We start from the raw sequence: 18,156 nt of genomic DNA, 5'->3' as shown, positions 1-18,156 counted from the left end.
TGAGTCACAGAAGTGCTGTGGATCATATGATCCTGTAAAGAGCATCTCAGGTGATTCTGCTCCCTAGAGCCCAGTGTCATAGTGCATCAGAGAGCTCTGGGGACAGGCCAGCCTCTGTGATAAGTGTAGTGAACCAGCTGGTTAGCTCTGGGGACAGGCCAGCCTCTGTGATAAGTACAGTGAACCAGCTGGTTAGCTCTGGGGACAGGCCAGCCTCTGTGATAAGTACAGTGAACCAGCTGGTTAGCTCTGGGGACAGGCCAGCCTCTGTGATAAGTACAGTGAACCAGCTGGTTAGCTCTGGGGACAGGCCAGCCTCTGTGATAAGTGTAGTGAACCAGCTGGTTAGCTCTGGAACAGGCCAGCCTCTGTGATAAGTATAGTGAACCAGCTGGTTAACATTCAAGCAGAGAGCATTCGCCTTTTGTTCCTATCTCACACCACACACAAAATTCCAATTCTAAATTTAAATTCTGGATGTAAAAGGCAAAATCATAACACCATGGTGTAGGAGATTCTCTTCAGCCTTTTGAGGTAAGCCAAACACTACAACTGCCAACACAAGGGAAAGCATTAAGGCGTGCCAGCCAGCTGTGGAGGCCCTCTCCTAGTATCCCAGAACTCAGGGCAGAGGCAGGAGGAGTGTACATTTTGACCATTGGAGCCATATAGCAAGTTCAAGGCTAGCCTGAGCTACATGGTAAAAAAAGAAAAGGAAATGCAAGAAAAGTAGTCATTTCTTTTCAGTAGAAGACACTGAGGAGCCAGTGGCGCACACCTTTAATTCCAGTACTTGGGAGGCAAAGTCAGGTGGATCTCTGTGAGTTCAAGGCCAGCTTGGTCTACAGAGTTCCAGGACGTGCAGCAGTGTGGTGTGTCTGACAGAGCATGAGACCGGGTAGTCACAAGTTCAAAAGCTGACAAGCAAAGGGCTGGGAGATGACTCTGTGTTTAACAGCACTTGCTGCGCTTGTAGAGGACCAAGGTTTGATCACCACGATCAACATGGTAGCTCACAACTGTGCTTAATCCCAGTGCCAGGAGATCAGTGTCCTTGTCTGACTTCTGCAAGCACATGCATGTGGTGCACAGACATCTATGCAGGCAAATCACTCATACATATAAAATGAAAATAAATAAATCTTAAAAGCAACAAAAATAGCAGGCTAAGTGTTAGACATCAGTGACAGTCCCCATGAGGAGCGGGAGGGTGGGTGGGAGGCGACTGGGGCTGCAGGGCACTGCTCTGTACTTTGTCTGGTGAAGTCCAAGTGTCCTTCCTCTGGTAATCCATCTGTCTCTGCACTTAGGGACATTCTTTCGTGCGTATTTCCTTCTAGAAGTTGTTTAAAAATAAATGATGCACTAATTATGGAGACTAGTACCAGACTTGAAATTGAAGTACAGTAAATCTCAAGCATTTCACGTTGTCACCTCAGTGGGAACGTCTCTCCTGACTCCTGGGCTGAACTCGATCCTCACATTATTCTTCAGTTGCTTTATTTTCCCATTTGTCCCATTACATGTTTCCGTTGGTCCTTTTTGTATCTGCCTATGGCCCTAACCTGTAAACTCCATGAAGGACAGGCCTTGTCTGTCTGTCCTCTCTGGTAGCTGCATCTGGCACTCAGCACAAAGCCCAAGGTAGAATACCTTACTGGATCTATGAGATGGAGGTGGGGCTCCAAGGGGAGTCCCTAATACCTACTCTGGGACTTACAGTCTCTCTGACTTTTGTCTCTGTAACTGTGAAGTGTGTCACTGTCATCTCAGTTCTTTGGGACACTCACTGTCTGTGTGTCACCTCTCTCCTAAGCTCCCTTCTTACCACATAGATAGGCCGAGTTTCCTTTCCTCTGACATCAGAAGGGATGGGCGGAGTGTAGCACAGCCCATATTGCTTTTACATAAGGCACACCTGGAAGCTGCCTGATCGCTCCATGCCAGCCCTTTTATGTTTCCTATGGCATCCGCCATATGCTAGACAGAGTCCCAGGTCTTGGCCATTCAGAGGTCAAGATCAGACTTCACCCAAAATACCCAGTGTGCTTTGCATCCAAGTAGAACAAACTAGGTTCAGGTTGAGCTTTGAGCCCTCCCCACCCACATCTTCTTTCTCGTAGCCTTTTGCCTGAGCACTTCATTTCTCTCTGGATATGAAGAAGCAAAGAAAGGGAGGAAAACTTCAGGGTCACCAGGAGAGGGGCAGTGCTCACTGTTGCAGAATAGAGAGATAACAGCCAATTTGTCAAAAAGCACTGACAAAAAGATAAAGTTGGAAATAATTAACTGGCTGACATACTGGGAGCAACGTGCCTGCCAATAGCTCCCTAAATCAGCCAAAGCCTTGGAAATGTGACAGCCATTCATCAGTTTTACAGCATGCCTCAGACGGGCTCCTCAATTGGAAACCTGGCCCTTACAGATCATGTGCTGTGACACTCTGAGGCCTGAACGAACTTGTGCCACATGGTGGATTGTATTAGGTTCCAGGTCCACATCCACCCAGGAGATGCCTGCAAGCAGTATGTACCCAGCCTGTCACCAGGCAGTTCTTGGCCTCTGGGGACAGTGTCCAGAGGGCACATGGAGTTGTAAGTGTGTACACAGCTTTCCTTGTGGCCTGGACCCACCAGGTAGCACTGTCAGCCTACTGGATTCTCTTGGTGATGGCTTGTTAGCATAGCATTAAAAAGAATTATGAGGCCATTTGTGGCAGCCCACACCTGAAATCCCAGCACTGCAGAGGCTAGGGTAGGAAAATAATCAAGTTCATGGGCTGCGTGAGACCATCTCAAACTCACAAAACAAAACAAGGAAGTATGAAGTATCTTAGTAAAGTAGAAAATGCCTGTAAAAGCAGAAGGCAGGAGCATATGCTGTGTGTCTCTACATAAAATATATTTAATATGCACAAGTGGGATTATTTTAAATTAAAATTATATTGTACTAAAGTTCCCTATCCTGACTGAATATGTCCTAATTTGGAGCAGGGAGTCTAAAGATACAGGTCAGTGCAGTAACACTCCTAACACGTGTGAGGCCTGGGCTCAATCACCAGCACCTTGTGCCACCAAAATCGTGTGTGTTTGCCTCTCTTGTCTCCCTTCTCCAGCAAGTTACAAAGATGGTTTGTTGGGTGTGGCACTTTGTGCCTTTGTTCCCAGCACTCTGGCTGACACAAATAACACTACAAGTCCACGGGCCAGCCTGGGCTACATAGGAAGACTCTGTCTCAGAAAACCAAAAAAATATAATAAGCAAATAAAAACTTTATAGAAGATGTTCCCACTCTCAACAATTTCTAAAGGTTTCTCTATCCCTCGTCCTGACCTGGCCTCTGTTACCATTCCCCTTTTCCGATCATGAAGACCACACCGCCGCTGCACAGTTAGCACATCCTCTACGTGGAGCAGACACCTGGAGACTGCTCAGAGGGAAGGGTGAGGGTGCGGCAGGAACTTTTCCTTCTCCGGAAACTCTGGAATCAACACTTCAGCAACCTTCGTGGAAGGTTAGAAAATAGCCACTAGGCTTGCATGAACTTCTTAATATGGTCCTGCTGCCTCAGTTCCTCGTGTGTATGTGTACGTGTGCACACATGTAAGGTGGGGTGTACACACCTGTACACACGCACAAAGACCAGAAGAAGGTAGTATCTGGCTCCCTTCTCTATCACTCTTCACTAGTCCTTTGAGACAGAGCCTCTCCCTCAGCCTGGGGCTTGTGTTTTTCTCAGCTAGGAGAAAATCTAGCTACCATAGATTCCTGAGAGTTGCAAAAGTACCAAATGTCCTAGCTTTGAATATCTGTCATGGTGATGGAGCCCATCTTCTCTTTCTTAACATGCAGGGGAAAGGCTAAAAATGTCCTTTCCCTAAGTTTTTTAAAAAATTAAATTTGCCATCTGGCAGTGGTGACACACGCCTTTCATCCCAGCACACACGCAGGAGGCAGAGGCAGCTGGATCTCTGTGAGTTCGAGGCCAGCCTGGTCTACAGAGCGAGTTCCAGGACAGGCTCCAAAGCTACAGAGAGAAACCCTGAGTTGAAGAGCAAAAGAAAAAAAAAATTAATTAGTTGATTTTGTGTGTGTGTGTGTGTTGTGAGAGAGAGAGAGAGAGAGAGAGCGCTCATGTCAGCACATTTGTGCAGTATTGCACACGTGGAAGTTGAGGACGACTTTTGGAACCTTCCACCATGTGACTTCTGGGGATCAATCTCAGGTCAGAAGACTTGGTCACAAATGTCTTTACCCATTGAACCATCTCACCTTGTTTCAGGTGGTTAGTTCTAAGATCTTATAGTTTCCCACCATATCCCTTCCTATCTGCATTTAAATGATCCCACCTCACCTCCTCTCTGTAGAGTTTCAAATGTCCCTTTGCTTTCTGTCTTCACTGTGTCCTTCCATCTTGAAATTAATACATTCCAAAAGAAATTGTTGCTGAGGCCCCTGAACAGAACATTATTTTGTTCCAAGACTCTTGAGCTGCCTGATGAAGACATCAAGGCGCAGCCAACCCTTTCATCCTGGATCTGCAGGGGCCCCAGACAGTTCTGTTGTTAATCTGTGCTGGGCACAGAACTGACTCAGTGCTGGGAGAAGTAGCAGGACCATCTGAAGCGGTTCTGTGCGATGAAAACAACTGTGATACAGTGTGTGGGAGCCAGAGCAGTGCTCTGCACCACCCGTTGTGGCTGCTCAAGACACCCCATTCCAACCATCTGCCAGCTGGGGTACATGTGTCATCGTTCCGGTGCCAAGGGAATTCAGAGAATTCTCCTTTGACAGGAAACCAAGTAAAAGGCAGACAGCAGTCTGCACTGGAAGGAAGGCCCAGGGCCATGTGGAAGCAAGCAAGAACATTCTCGGAAATTCCTGATGGCGCACAGGGAAGCCTAGACATTGCAGACGGAGCACAGATGCCCCAGGTCTGCCTGGCCTCTACCCCGCAGGCTTGGTGTAGAAGGGGCTCCTGCACTGTGCTTTTAACTGCCAGGCCTGAGGTCACCAAGGCTCTGAAGCTAAGAGAAGAGAGAGCTAAAGGCCACAGAGGGAGAAAACTCCAATCAGCTACTGTGAACAGTGACCAGGAAACCCTTCAGGGTGCTTCTCAGGTAGCGAAAGTGGCAGCTGGGCTGCTTGGCTTTTGGGTCAGTCCCTTCCTTCTCAGTGAGACTAGTCCCAAACTACCTATAAAGAGCCCCAGGAAGAGAGGTGGACATGCTGGGAGAGTACAGGGGAATGGAGGAGGGGCGTAGGGTGGATGAGCTCAAGATGCAGGGTATACACATGTGAACTTGTCAACCAACAAGATTTTTAAAAAATCATAATTTAAGAAAAAGCACAGATAACCGGGTGTTAGTGACTCACATCTTTAATTCCTGCACTCAGGAGGCAGAGGCAGGTAGATTTCTGAGTTCAAGGCCAGCTTGGTCTGTACAGTGAGTTCCTGGAAAGCCAGGGCCACACAGAGAAACTGTGTCTCGGAACAAAACAAAATGTAAAAAGGAAAGAAAAAAAGCACAGAGGGACAGCTTGCAGGGGAGGGATCACAGGTGTTGGTGGGCTCCCTTGCAGCATCTCTCTCACTGTGGCAGCCACATGTTCCCTCACTTCCAAAACCCTCTCTGGTGTCTCACCAGGCTGTTCTCCCAGCCTCGGGAAGCAGATTGTCAAGTCCCAGAGAAGTGCCCTTTGTGAACGGCTTGTCTGTGAAGACACTAGGCAGCTTCTTGTCCTTACTCATTAGCTCTAACCAACTCCAGAAAGTGTTTCCCTCAGTTGGCAAGAATGCTCCCAGTTCCAGCTCTTGAATTTGGCCTCACTTTAAACCGGAAAGAAAAGGACTCAGTCTTGCTAGCAGAGCGAATAGGCCACTCATTTCCCAGCTGACTTTCTCCTTTCCTAAAGTCAGGCCCATTTGTGGACTCTGGGTTTTAGTTTGCAGGTAAGCAGTTTTGTCTTGCGTTGTAGACTCATTAACTATGTAAGTCGACTGACCTGTCGTTTCCACCCACCACTAGGTAGTGGTGGCTGTTATGTCTTTACCAGCATTAGTAGAGCTGGTATTCCTCTGCTGCTGGGCTAAGTCTCAGGTCATTGACCCTTTGCATCTTTCAGCGTCAGTAGGGAAAGACTGGGTGGGGGAGGGCGCACAGTGAGGGTTTATGGAAGGGGATTTGTGACAACCCCAGCTGCCATAAAGGGGTTTTTCAGAAGGGGGCTAGGGAGCAAAGGTGACTTCTCAAGAACAGAACACACCTGTCCTTCCATTCTCATAAAGTGGCATTTGCATGATGATCAGAAGACCACTGTCCCGGTTTGGGTCCCAGACAGTGAACTCACGTCATCAGACTTGGCAGCAAGAGCCACCTTACCAGCTCTAAGATGTCTCTGAAATGGTGGCATGGCATTCCACAGCCTGTGACCTCTTTTCTTCACATATAAAAGGGGTCTACTAATAACTGTCAGCTTTCTAGGGCTGATATTCCTCACATAAATGTAGTTCCTGCCACATGCAGTGAGCGCTCTTCTTAATACAGTAAGTTGTTGCAGCCCAACTCTGAAGGCAGGGTCACAGAAGAAGAAGGAAACGTTAAAGTCTCCAAAAGACGGGCTCTCTTTTGCGGGGGTGAGGGGAGTTCAAGACAAGGTTTCTCTGTGTAGCCCTGACTGGCCTTGAACTCAGAGATCCATCTACATCTGCCTCCTGAGTGCTGGAATTAAAGGCATGAGCCACCAGACCTGCTCTCTTGATCAACAAGATTTGCGTCATTTAGGCCTCAGATCCCTCTCATTTTTCATGGGTCTTGGTCAGAGGTAATTTCTCAGTGGTTTTCTTCTTGCTACACAAGAGCAGCTTATAGAGCCAAGAAGCATCCCAGCTCCATGGCCATTGCTTGAGGCCTGATTCCTCCTCTGTGCTCAGCCTGCTCCACTTGCTCTTCCCGCTAGCCCCCTGCATCCTTGAGGCCTGCGAGGATCCGCCGTGGGATACACTGCAGAAGGGATTTGTTTGGACAGCGGAGGGAGTTAAGGAATGAGGAGGTCTCGTTCCCCATGCACAGTACTACGTTGGCCGTCTCGCAAGGCAGTGTTGCTAAACCCTGGCAAAAAACAAAAAAAGATGTCAAATTGTGGCTTCCTAGTTTTGATTGTTCTTGTTAAACTCTCTTTTATGCGTAATTAGTGGGAGAATGGATTAGGCAAAGGCTTTTTATGTGGTTTTGGGTGTTTTTTGTTGTTGTTGTTGTTTAACCACAATGTCAGTGAGTCTCAGAGTAAACCAAGCAATTTGTAATGTTCATAATTTGTTCTTGAAACAGAATATGTTCAGAGCACAAGATTAGAAGTCAGTTGCTAAAACTAGTATGGTGGGTTTGGTTTTGTTTGTTTGTTTCATTTTTTTTCAGTCAGTTTAGAGTTAGCAACCTCTGGTTTAGGCAAAGAGCACTCAGCTTCCTTGTCAGGAAAATTTCCTCCTACCAGGACTTCCTCCTCCAAGGCCACCTTAGGAGTTCACTGACGAGAATACAGAGAACATGAAGAACCATGTTTGGGGTGTGTTTACTGGATTTCTTTTTCCTGTTTTCTTAGACTTCCATTTGGTTAAAGAACTAGATAGTGGCAGAGCTGTACCAAATAATGGTGGTTAGCGGTGCAGCTCACCTACCCCGTGAGAGCAGACCGCTGAGGTTAGGGCTCACCTGCCATGATGCCTACAGCTTCCAGGAGTCGGTTCTTTCCTTTACCACGTGGGTCCCGAGGATCAAACTCAGATTGTCAGGCTTGGTGGCAGTGCCTTTCTCCACCTAGCCATCTTGCCAACCCATTCCCCACTTTTTAGTAGAGACATCCAATTGCTCCCGGTATTAGGAGGAACATCCTGATTCAGTCTGAGTTTAGGCTTAGTGTCCTTGGCTCCGTGTCCTCATTAGTAAGACGGAACAAATCTTAACCTTTCTCTCCTGATTTTCTCAGGGAAGCGAGGCCAAAGGAATGATGGTTGGAAATGTGCTTTGTAATGAGACATTCGATTATTACTTTCACAAATGTTGGTAACTTCTCTAGTCTGTCAGACTTCTGGGCAGTTCCTTTCAGTTTTATTGGAAGAAAAGTGGTAGAATTAAAAAAAAATATTTATAACAGCAACCTCTTGCCATATTACCACATGGAACTCAAACCCTGGAATTCCCAAAACCACTTAAAAATTAATTCTGCTCAAGTAAACAGTTTGTACCCTGTGCAGTAAACTGGACCCGTGCTCCTTAAGTCAGTCTGGAGTCCCAGGTTGGTGTGTCAACCACTGTCGCCCGCCTTAATGCTCTGCCCGTTTCCCTCCCTGCCATACCAGTAGCACTGGCTCAGTTGCTGAGAATGAGGGGCTAAGGCTCACAGTTCTGCTTTCAGGGCCATCTTGTCACCTCTGATTAACCCCAGGGGCCAGGCCTTCCAGTGTCAGTGCTCACAACCCACAGACAGTTCTCCCATCAGCTGGGCCCCACACCACCTGAAGGTGACTTTACTAAGCAGAGCCCAGTGAAAAGCATCTATATGTTGGTGGCCCTAGAAACTCCGCTCCCACGAGTTACTGCAGAGGGAGGGAGTTGTCCTGAAGAGGGGCCAAAGAAGCCTGTGGATTTGCAGATAGTGGGCTCTGGCAGATGAGCACTGAGCATGAGTGGAAGGCATGGGAATTTTGCCATTTTTTTTAAATTACTTTTCTGTCAATGACTATTTGCCTATGTGTATATCTGTGCACCATGTCTGTGCAATGCGCATAGAGGCCAGATGAGGGTGTCAGTTCCCCTAGGACTGGAATTGCAGGCAGTGGTGCTGAGAACTAAACCTGGATCCTCATTAAAAGCAGCAAGTGTTCTTAACCACTAAGCCATCTTTTCAGCCCTAACTTAAAAATATTTAAATGTGTGACTGAGAACATAGCTCAGTAGTAAAGCATATGCCTAGTGTGCTTGAGGCTTTGGACATGCACTGTTTGCCAGACAGCCTCTGGGAGAAAACCAGTCTCCGCCGTCTAGAAAACAGGCTAGAATAACAGATCCTAGCCTTTTCTACCCCTCGGGCAGAAATTAAAACCCTTTACTGAGATAAAGTCATTCAAGCTGGGCTTTCTGGGTGGTGATAGGTGGCGGATCCCTGTGTCTGTGAGACCTCATCCTCAGGATGCAGATGAGCCATTTTGCCCAGTGTGCATGCGTCTAACTATGTCTTCCTTTTGTTTTCTCAGCATTAACAATAAGCTACAACAGCCTGAGGCAGCTTCTGGTGTGTTAGAATATGCCATGAAACACTTTGGAGAGCTGGTAAGTGCCTTCTCATTCCTTCTAGAAAGACAAGAAGTAGAGACCTGGCTACAGAGGCACTCGGCCGCCCCCTTGAAAAAGTTACTGTCCATTTCTGTGGATTTTTTCCTTAATCTGTGAGGATCTAAATGCCAACTTACCTGTATCTTAAGGACGAAGGAACAATGCAGGGTGGACTACATTCAGATGGAATGGAGGTGGAGGAGCAGGGCGCACAGTCTAATCAGCAGTGGTGATTGGTGTAACTCTTAGCATGTAATGTGTGATGACTGCTCCACATGCTTTATTTGGTCCATCCTCACACGGACACTATGAAGTGGGTAGTGTCATTTTCCCCTTTCTCAAGGGATGGGACTGTGGACCCGGCAGGTTCAACACCTGTCTGAGCTAACAGAGCAGGTACACGGCAGGACCAGGATTTGAACCAGGGAAATGGGCACCAGGACTGCCATTCAACCTGGCTTATCACCTGTGTGTCATCTGTGGCAGAGCCTTCGTGTCTGTCCCTGAGTTAGAAACTAGCCAATTCCCCAAGAGGAAGATAAAGTGCTCTTACTCTCTGATGCCAAGGAACTTCCTCTTTCATTATTACTTACATAACTGCTTCTCTGGCACCACCCTTGCCCGGCATATACAGATCATCCCCATGCTTTCTTGTGGTTTGAGAAGGCGCTTTGACGGTCCCTGAATTTACAAAGCACTGTTTTAATCAGTTTAATACTGGGACCCTGGAAGGCCAGAAAATTCTGGATCCGTATATTTGATGCAGAACCTTTTATTAATTGCATAAGTTACTTACTTGCTTACTTAATCAAGAGGCAAGGCTTCTTTTTGATGCTCTGGCACTCCGCCTCATTTAGAACATTGGACTGAAATTCAGGCCTTCTTTCACCGTCTTAGGCATGTGTTGCCTGTAAACAGGCTAAGGACCGCATCTCTCCAGATGATGACAGAATGCAGAGAATACGTCTCATCCGTCTGCCAGTCCTTGTTTGTAGAAGGCAGAAAGCTCATGGTGTATCCCCAGGCCAGGCTGTACTCAGCCACAATATCCCAGAGTCTGATTGAAACAAGCGTTCTTTGCCAAGCTGGTGTTCAGGTGACCTGCCAACAGATGGCTCATAGTCCAGTGCTCAGACTGCCAGCCATAAATGAAAGTCTCTCCATCTTCAGGTTCTAAAGGTGACCATTAGCTCAGGATTATTGCTAAACCGTGGTGGATTTTCTGTTATATTTAGGTAGCTGAATCATATTAAGCTTAACAATGGTTTGCCTTTTCTTGGCAGAGCCTGTGCTTTCTCAGCACAATTTATATAACAGCAATCTCATTAGAATTTTGTGTGATTCATTGCTTAAACCTTATAGTTTCTGCAACCCCTTGCAATTCAAAATGTCCTGCCCCCTGTTTGACCTGCTCCATATGCTGTTCTCTGCCTTCTGCTGGTTCACCGAGTGTGTGCCACGCATTAGTCACTGGCTCCTTGTGTGGCCATTTATCTGTGCTGCCCTTCATCCTGGAGTGTTTCTCTATACTCTAGGCATTCTTCTCTGCGTTCTCTTTTGTATGTATGCAAATAGAAACATTAGAGTTTACCTTCCACAGATGGCTGATCTCAGCAAACCCTACTGTCACTGGGATGAAGGCTAGTGTGGCGTTAGTTGGTGCATGGGCAGCAGGGGATATTGGGAGGGAAGTGCAGTCAACACTACATAGTAGAATGACTTCTTGTCCTGGTTCAGCAGGAAGATGTTCTTTGAGGCCCCTCAACAACAGATCAATGGTCTCTTCTGTATCTGCTGCAGAAACATCAGTTTTATCCAGAAAGGGGAGGCGGGAGCAGGAGAAACTGATGTGGGTCCTGCATGTGTGATCTACAAGTTCCACCTCAGAATCGTGTTGTTATTTGAGGACCCTCTGGAGAGCAATAGCCCGGCCTGGTGCAGAAAAGTCTACTACTGAGCTGATGAAGAAACTCAAAGGCAGACAGAAAACATAAAACAGTCTACTGATCATTCTGGTCTGGAACTTCAGACCGTGGCTTTTACTTATGTGGACACCACTCACAGCCAGCGTGGCACTCTGCCTGCCAGCATAATGGAATCCCTCCTTTGGCCTTGACTGGTAGACGTGCCAAGTGCTACACAGAAGGGAATGTTGGATAGAAGATTGTAGGATGGAAGATTGTCCAAAGAATTTTAAGTAGCAGTGTTCTATTTTATTTCCTGAAGGTTTAGAAATGCGTTAAGAATGCAGAGTATCAAGGCTTCTAAAAAGAACAAGCTGTGGCCTGGGCTGCTGTGCCTGTCACACAGCCCGACATCAGTGGTGCAGCAGACTGGAGTGTAGGAGCTGAGGTGGGGGACTTCCCCCCGGTATGCTAGTATTCCGGGACCACTGGAGGTGATGGGGTGGAACTGAACCCTCCACGTGCTTAGTTTATCTCACTATTCAAGGTCTGTCATTAGTGTGCCCAGGAAATAACACTTCTATCTCTGCCAAACAACTTACCTCCAGGTAAGTTCTTTAGCCTAAGCTGGGACATGCAGATAGGCGAAGTGCGTGTATGAATGTAACATAGCACAGGAAAACGTGTGTGGACTCAAAAGCATAAACCCTGCTCTCCGCAGGAGATCCAGGCCACCTGGTATGAGAAGCTGCACGAGTGGGAGGATGCTCTTGTCGCCTATGATAAGAAGATGGACACGAACAAGGATGACCCAGAGCTGATGCTGGGCCGCATGCGCTGTCTTGAAGCCTTGGGGGAATGGTGAGCTGCACTGGGGTGATGACCTGAGTGGCCAGGCGAGGCGCGTACCTCCAGAGCCTTCTTGCTCTCTGCCCCGTATGCTCTCCCAGGGGTTGTAACTGCAGTGTTCTTACCTCTGTTCTGCCTCAGCACACAGTTGTGTTCGATTTGATTCTGCTGGGTCGATTTTTTTGTAGTTTGAGTCACTCTCACTCTGTAGCCTATGCTGGCCTGGAACTTGCTATCCAGCCCAGACTGACTTGAACGTGTGGCCTCGCCCACCCTAGTGATGGAATTGCAGGTGTGCGCCCGTTCCCAGCTTTGTCCTTTCATGCTCTTTGTTTTCTTTATGCTAATGCTGCTGGCAGAAGAGCTGAGTCCCTGGGCACCGGACATTCTCCACCTGCTCTCTTGTGCCTCCGACCTCAGTTGATCTGCTAAAGAATTCGTATCCTATAGCTTTAATTTTTTTTTAATAATTAGCTCTTGGGGCTGAAGAGATGGTCCAGCAGTAAAACCTGAGTTCAGTTCCCAGCACCCACAAAGCAGTTTTTTAACCTTCTCTTACCAGAGGATCCGGTTCCCCCTTCTGGCCTCTTGAAGCACTGCATGCATGTGGTGCACAGACATACACATGCAGGTAGAACACCCATACATATAAAAATAAGAATAAATAAATCTTACATTTTTAAAAATAAAGACATGACTGATTAGCTCTTGTTGGGCTGAGTGTGGTGGCGCACACCTTTAATTCCAGAACCAGGAAGTAGGGACAGGTGGATCTCTGTGAGTTCGAGGCCAGCCTGGTCTTCATAGCAAATTCCAGCCAGTTAGATCTACACAGTGAAACCCTGTTTAAAAAAAAAAAAAAAAAATGAGGAGGGCTGGATAGATGGCTCAGCGGTTAAAAGCACTGACTGTTCTTCTAGAGGACCTGGGTTTGATTCCCAGCACCCACATGGCAGCTCACAACTGTCTGGAACTCCAGTTCCAGGGATCTAACGTCTTCTTCTGGTCTCTATGAGCACCAGGCACCAGGCATGCACATAGTACTCACATGTACTATGTATACATGTAGACAAAACATCCATATATATAAAACTTTTAATTTAAAAAATATTGTCTCAAAGTAATTAAGGCAGAGAGTATTGACACAGGATGGCTGGTGTCTTTCACTGACCTCCATACACGTGCACACACAACACACATCCATGTGTTTGCATATATACCACACAATCAGTCAGTAAGGTGGAGAGCAACTGAGGAAGAAACCTGACCTTGGCCTCTGGCCTCTGTGTGTGCACATGAATATAAATAAATTATACACGCACACAGAAATGGTGGGTGGATGAATGGGTGAACTGGCAAAAATATTTGAAAATTGTTTGTCTAATTTAACCAGATATAGGGAAACTGAAAATTACTGTTTTGTTTATTTTCATAAGTGAATATCTTATATTCACTTGTCAATGAATGGAATAAGCACATTCTACCAAATCTGCTTGATTAGTTTATAAAACCGAAGGTGTTTTAAGTCCAGCGGGTATCTAAAACTTCACTGCCTGCTACAGTAGCCACTAGCCACACCTAGCTATGAAAACTGACTAAGATGTAAAGGCAGCTCTGCAGTCATACTGGCCACACATCAGTGCTCAGAAGCCTCTGTGGCTCCTTCGTCAGGCAGTGCACACAGAACTTCCCATCCTCATGGCACGCTCTGCTGGGCAGCTGTGATCTGGAGAAGAAGGGGTGTTAAGAATGAGCCCTGCTCTCAAAACAGGATTTTGCTTTTTCTACTTTCAACTCTGCTGTCCTATAGCCATATCTTGGGAGAAAGATAAAACAGGTGCAAATACTTCTAAAGTTTAGATCTGATCAGTTGTGGAATGCTTGAGTGTTTCCCTGTGGCCTCTGAATTGCCCATTGTGGTGTGGCTTTGACCCATTTATTCTCCATTCCTCATGAAGGTGTCATGTCTCAGCTTCCTGCTCCCTCTCCAAAGCCCACTCTCATTCCTTTGTTTCTTCAGCGCTATCCAACCCTGTTCCTTTCCTTGAGTTCCCGCGCTCTTTCCTTCCTCTTGCCCTCCATCTTCAGTCAGAGATGACACTTTCCCTACTGAACCAAGCAGGGACAGCTTGGATACATTGGAAAAGTGGAGATGTGGTTTTTGTCCAGTCCCCTTAAACAACAGGCTCACAGTCTGAGACCTTTTGAGAGAGAGAGTGACACGGGCCTCTCTCTGCACAGTTCTCACTCCCATACACCTCCAGTCTCTTGGGTCCTTTCCAGTTTTATAATTACCTACAAAGTCTAAGGGGCTAGTATTGCTGATCTAGGGCTTTAAGAACGTGGAAGCCTAAAAAGAGATGAAAGAAGCAGAATTCCCGGTCATTTGCAGCTTTCTGATAAGAATTATTTAATCAGTTCTGTTTAGAGTGCAGTTTCTGAATTTCTTTCTGTGCCAGCGGATTTTCTGAACCCGCCTGTGGCAGGTGTTCTCCGAAGGCACCAGCAGAAACTATAGGGAATCTGCAGTGAGCGTACAAATGTCCCCTTCTCCACGCTCATTTGACTCCTGAGTGATGACTAGAGATGGAGCCCCAGCACTGTGGCACCCTGGACACACCCACCTCCTCAGACTCCACACACAGCCTCTGAGTCTCTGAGAACAGATGCAGTGGTGTAGAGAGCACAGGCCAGCCAGTGGAGGTGCTCCAGATGAAAGGGCTTGCTCAGCATCCTGCTATGGGGCCGTGCAGCATCCATGGGAGGCCACCCTTTCCCTCAGGTGGCTCAGCCTAGCCGTCGCCCATGGACTATGTTTTCTTTGTTTTTGTCACCCCTGCATCTCCCGATTACAGTGCATTCTGCATTCCTGTCTGTGCCAGCTGTTCGGGAGCGAGGTGATCCTTGCCTGTTTCCCTGTAGGGGGAATGTCTTGTGTGGCAGCCCCTGCACTGCCCCGCTTCTTTCTGCCTCTAGTTGAAAAGGAAAGCTAAGTCTCTCAGCCCCTGGAACAAAAACAGCGATCCTCACTACAGTAGGAGGCCTACTGCCTGTGGCCACCAGCTATCAACAGTGGAATTCTGAGCTCAGTTAGTTAATTGGCATGTAAGCATGAGAGCCTGAGTTTGCATCCCCAGCACCTACGGGAAGAGCTGAGCAAGGAGGCAGAGAGGCAGATCCCTGAAGCTCTGAGGCCAGCCATACTAGCCCAGAAGTGAGCTCCAGGTTCAATGAGACCTTGACTCTGAACGTCAGATGACACCCAACATCAGCCTCCAGCTTCCACATGCACCATGCATATGTGCTCGCTCATGCTCTCTCTCTGTCTCTCTCTCTCTCTCTCTTTCTCTTTCTCTTTCTTTCTAACACACATACCATGAACATGTATTAGAATTCTCATTGAGAAGAATATAGTCAAAGCATGTGAATCCAAAGAAATTGTCTTTATGAAGCCCAGCACTGTACAATGAGTATACAACAATAAAAAATTAATAATTTTGGGGCTGGAGAGATGGCTCAGAGGTTAAAAGCACTGGCTGATCTTCCAGAGGCCCTGAGTTCACTTCCCAGCAACAACATGGCGGGTCACAACCATCTATAATGAGATCTGGTGCCCTCTTCTGGCATGCAGGCAGACATGCAGGCAGAACATTGTGTACATAATAAATAAATGTATCTTTTAAAATATTTTAATTCTTTTAAAAAGTGTAACTCTGGGCCTGGTAGGATCATTTGTAGATAATGGAGCTTTCTTTCTTACCTTCAGAGACATCCCAATAAAATGCATCAGTCAGTTCCTATGCCCTGATCCACACAAATAAATTCAAATAAGTCAAAGTTTTTATTTATTTACTTATTTAAAAAAAAGAAGTTGGGCCCTCTAGTAACAGTGTGGTCTTCGTTCCATCAGCTTCCAGCCTGGAAGGTCAGGAGAAGGCATTGGATCCTGGAACTAGAGTTACAGATAACTGTGAGCCTCCACATTGATACTGGGCACCAAACCTAGGTTCTCTGGAAAAGCAGCCGGGGCTCTTACCCATTGGGATTTTTTAAGCACTGATCCTATCTCAGTAACTAGCTGGTTATAATGTATGTGCCAGTAATCCCAGAATTTGAGAGGTAGAGACAGGAGGATCAGGATTTCAAGATCATCCTTGGCTACATAGTGAATTTGAGGCCAGCCTGGGCTACATAAAACTATGTCAAAAATAGACAGAGGAGGGCTGGAGAGATGGCTCAGTGGTTAAGAGCATTGCCTGCTCTTCCAAAGGTCCGGAGTTCAATTCCCAGCAACCACATGGTGGCTCACAACCATCTGTAATGGGGTCTGGTGCCCTCTTCTAGCCTGCAGACATACACACAGACAGAATATTGTATACATAATAAATAGATAAATATTTTTTTAAAAAAATAGACAGGGGACTGGAGAGATGGCTCAACAGTCTTCCAGAGAGCCCGAGTGCAGCACCCACATCAAGTGGGCCTTCTCTATAGCTTTGCCCTCAGAATGCATGTCCAGGTGTGTCTTTTCAGATTACTTTCTCTGTAGACCTGCCATAAGAAAAGACCCCAGACTGCACTGAGAGGACAGAAGTCACAGCATCTATGAAGGCACCAGCTGTTCAGGGTATTTTATATTATACAGAGTTAGATACTGTACCCGAGAGATGGGCACTAGACCCTAGAAACCACAAACAAACTGTCCACTTCTCTTTCCAGACTCCTAAGTTCCAGGCAGACCCTTCATACCACTTTCTGTGCAGCCCCAGCTAACCCAAAAGAGGTTCATGGGTTGTAGCGCAAAATTTTGCTAACCTGTTCACTTGTTCTCTTCCTCCAGGGGGCAGCTTCATCAGCAGTGCTGTGAAAAGTGGACTCTGGTGAACGATGAGACCCAGGCCAAGATGGCCCGGATGGCCGCTGCAGCAGCATGGGGTTTAGGTGAGGCTTCCCCATGGGCACCCGGCAGAGAGTGAGCTGCGGTGATGCACGGGGTAACGGTCTGTCGAGATGTAAAGACCATCTGTGCCTATGTGCCGTGTCCTCCGTCTGTCCATCTCCACAGACTCCTTAGACAAGCCAGTGAAGACAGTGAGTGCATCGGAATCTCATTGGAAATTGAGATGCCAATTTTTAGTAATTTTTTTTTTTAATTACACCACTGTTTGGCCGATGGCTTAGGCGTCTTTCTAGCTAGCTCTTACATGTTAACCCATTTCTAGTAATCTATGTATCACCAAGAGGCTGTGGCCTACCAGTAAGGTTCTGGCAGTGTCTTTCTCCTTTGGCTGCTACATGGCATCTGTCTGATTTTACTCTGCCAAGCCATTGGCCAAAACAGCTTCATTCATCAACCAATAAAAGCAACACATATACAGAAGGACATCCCACATCAGAGATGTACTTAAGTCATTACTCCTTCCAGTTTAAGGACTCAGGCCCACGTGGCTGCTCTCATGTTAGACACCAGGCTGTGCCTTGCACTTCTGACTGACCTGCTGGAAATCACGGCTCCCACAGCTCCTCATAAGCACAGTATGCAAGAACACCTCTCAGAACTCAGGGGAACACTTCACTGTGTTTGTTGTAAAGAATAGAAGTGAGCAGGTACACAGGGGTTTCTTACAGCAATATGGGTTGGTGGGGTGGTCACTTACAAGAGCAGACACGATTCAGGGAGGGTACAGAACTGAAAGCCCGCCCCAGCTGGGTCACCAGTGTAAAAGTTGGAACCTTGAAACTCACTGGCAACTTGCAGATAACTGAACAGGCTGGAGAGCGGCTCTTTCAGGCGGCTCAGCTGGTCTGAATGTCAGCTCGTACTGCTTGGGGAGGACGGGCTAGTGCGTATGATCAGTTTCAGGAACTTCTTGGAGCTTTTGAGTTTGTTTGCTTCATGAGGTTTAGCGCTTGCCAGCAGGATGGAACCCCTGCCCCACTTCTGAACTTCCTGAGTCCTAAGGAGCATCACTCAGATGACTCTTTTCTCAAACAGCCTGTGGGTGTGCTGCCGCCCTGTGTCTAGTTCAGAAACAGTCTTGCCCCACAGGAAACCCCAGGGTTTTAGAAGC

The 18,156-nt window shown here is 47.1% G+C and overlaps 1 protein-coding gene across 2 annotated transcripts in view; it reads left to right on the top strand.

Annotated features, from left to right (window-relative positions):
- Mtor (mechanistic target of rapamycin kinase) overlaps positions 1-18,156 on the top strand; it is a 115,758-nt gene that overhangs the window by 56,541 nt on the left and 41,061 nt on the right. For both annotated transcript variants that reach the window (XM_048461655.2, XM_085690292.2), the window contains exons 29-31: positions 9,254-9,329; positions 11,958-12,097; positions 16,926-17,026. In XM_048461655.2, the coding sequence (XP_048317612.1) occupies positions 9,254-9,329; positions 11,958-12,097; positions 16,926-17,026 (317 nt within the window). The remainder of the gene's footprint in view (positions 1-9,253; positions 9,330-11,957; positions 12,098-16,925; positions 17,027-18,156) is intronic.

Source organism: Myodes glareolus, chromosome 6 (genome assembly GCF_982192425.1).
Source record: "Myodes glareolus chromosome 6, mMyoGla1.1, whole genome shotgun sequence".
Classification (NCBI taxonomy): Eukaryota; Metazoa; Chordata; class Mammalia; order Rodentia; family Cricetidae; genus Myodes; species Myodes glareolus.
Note: the sequence above shows the minus strand (reverse complement) of the source record. Positions and strands in the feature narration are given on the sequence as shown.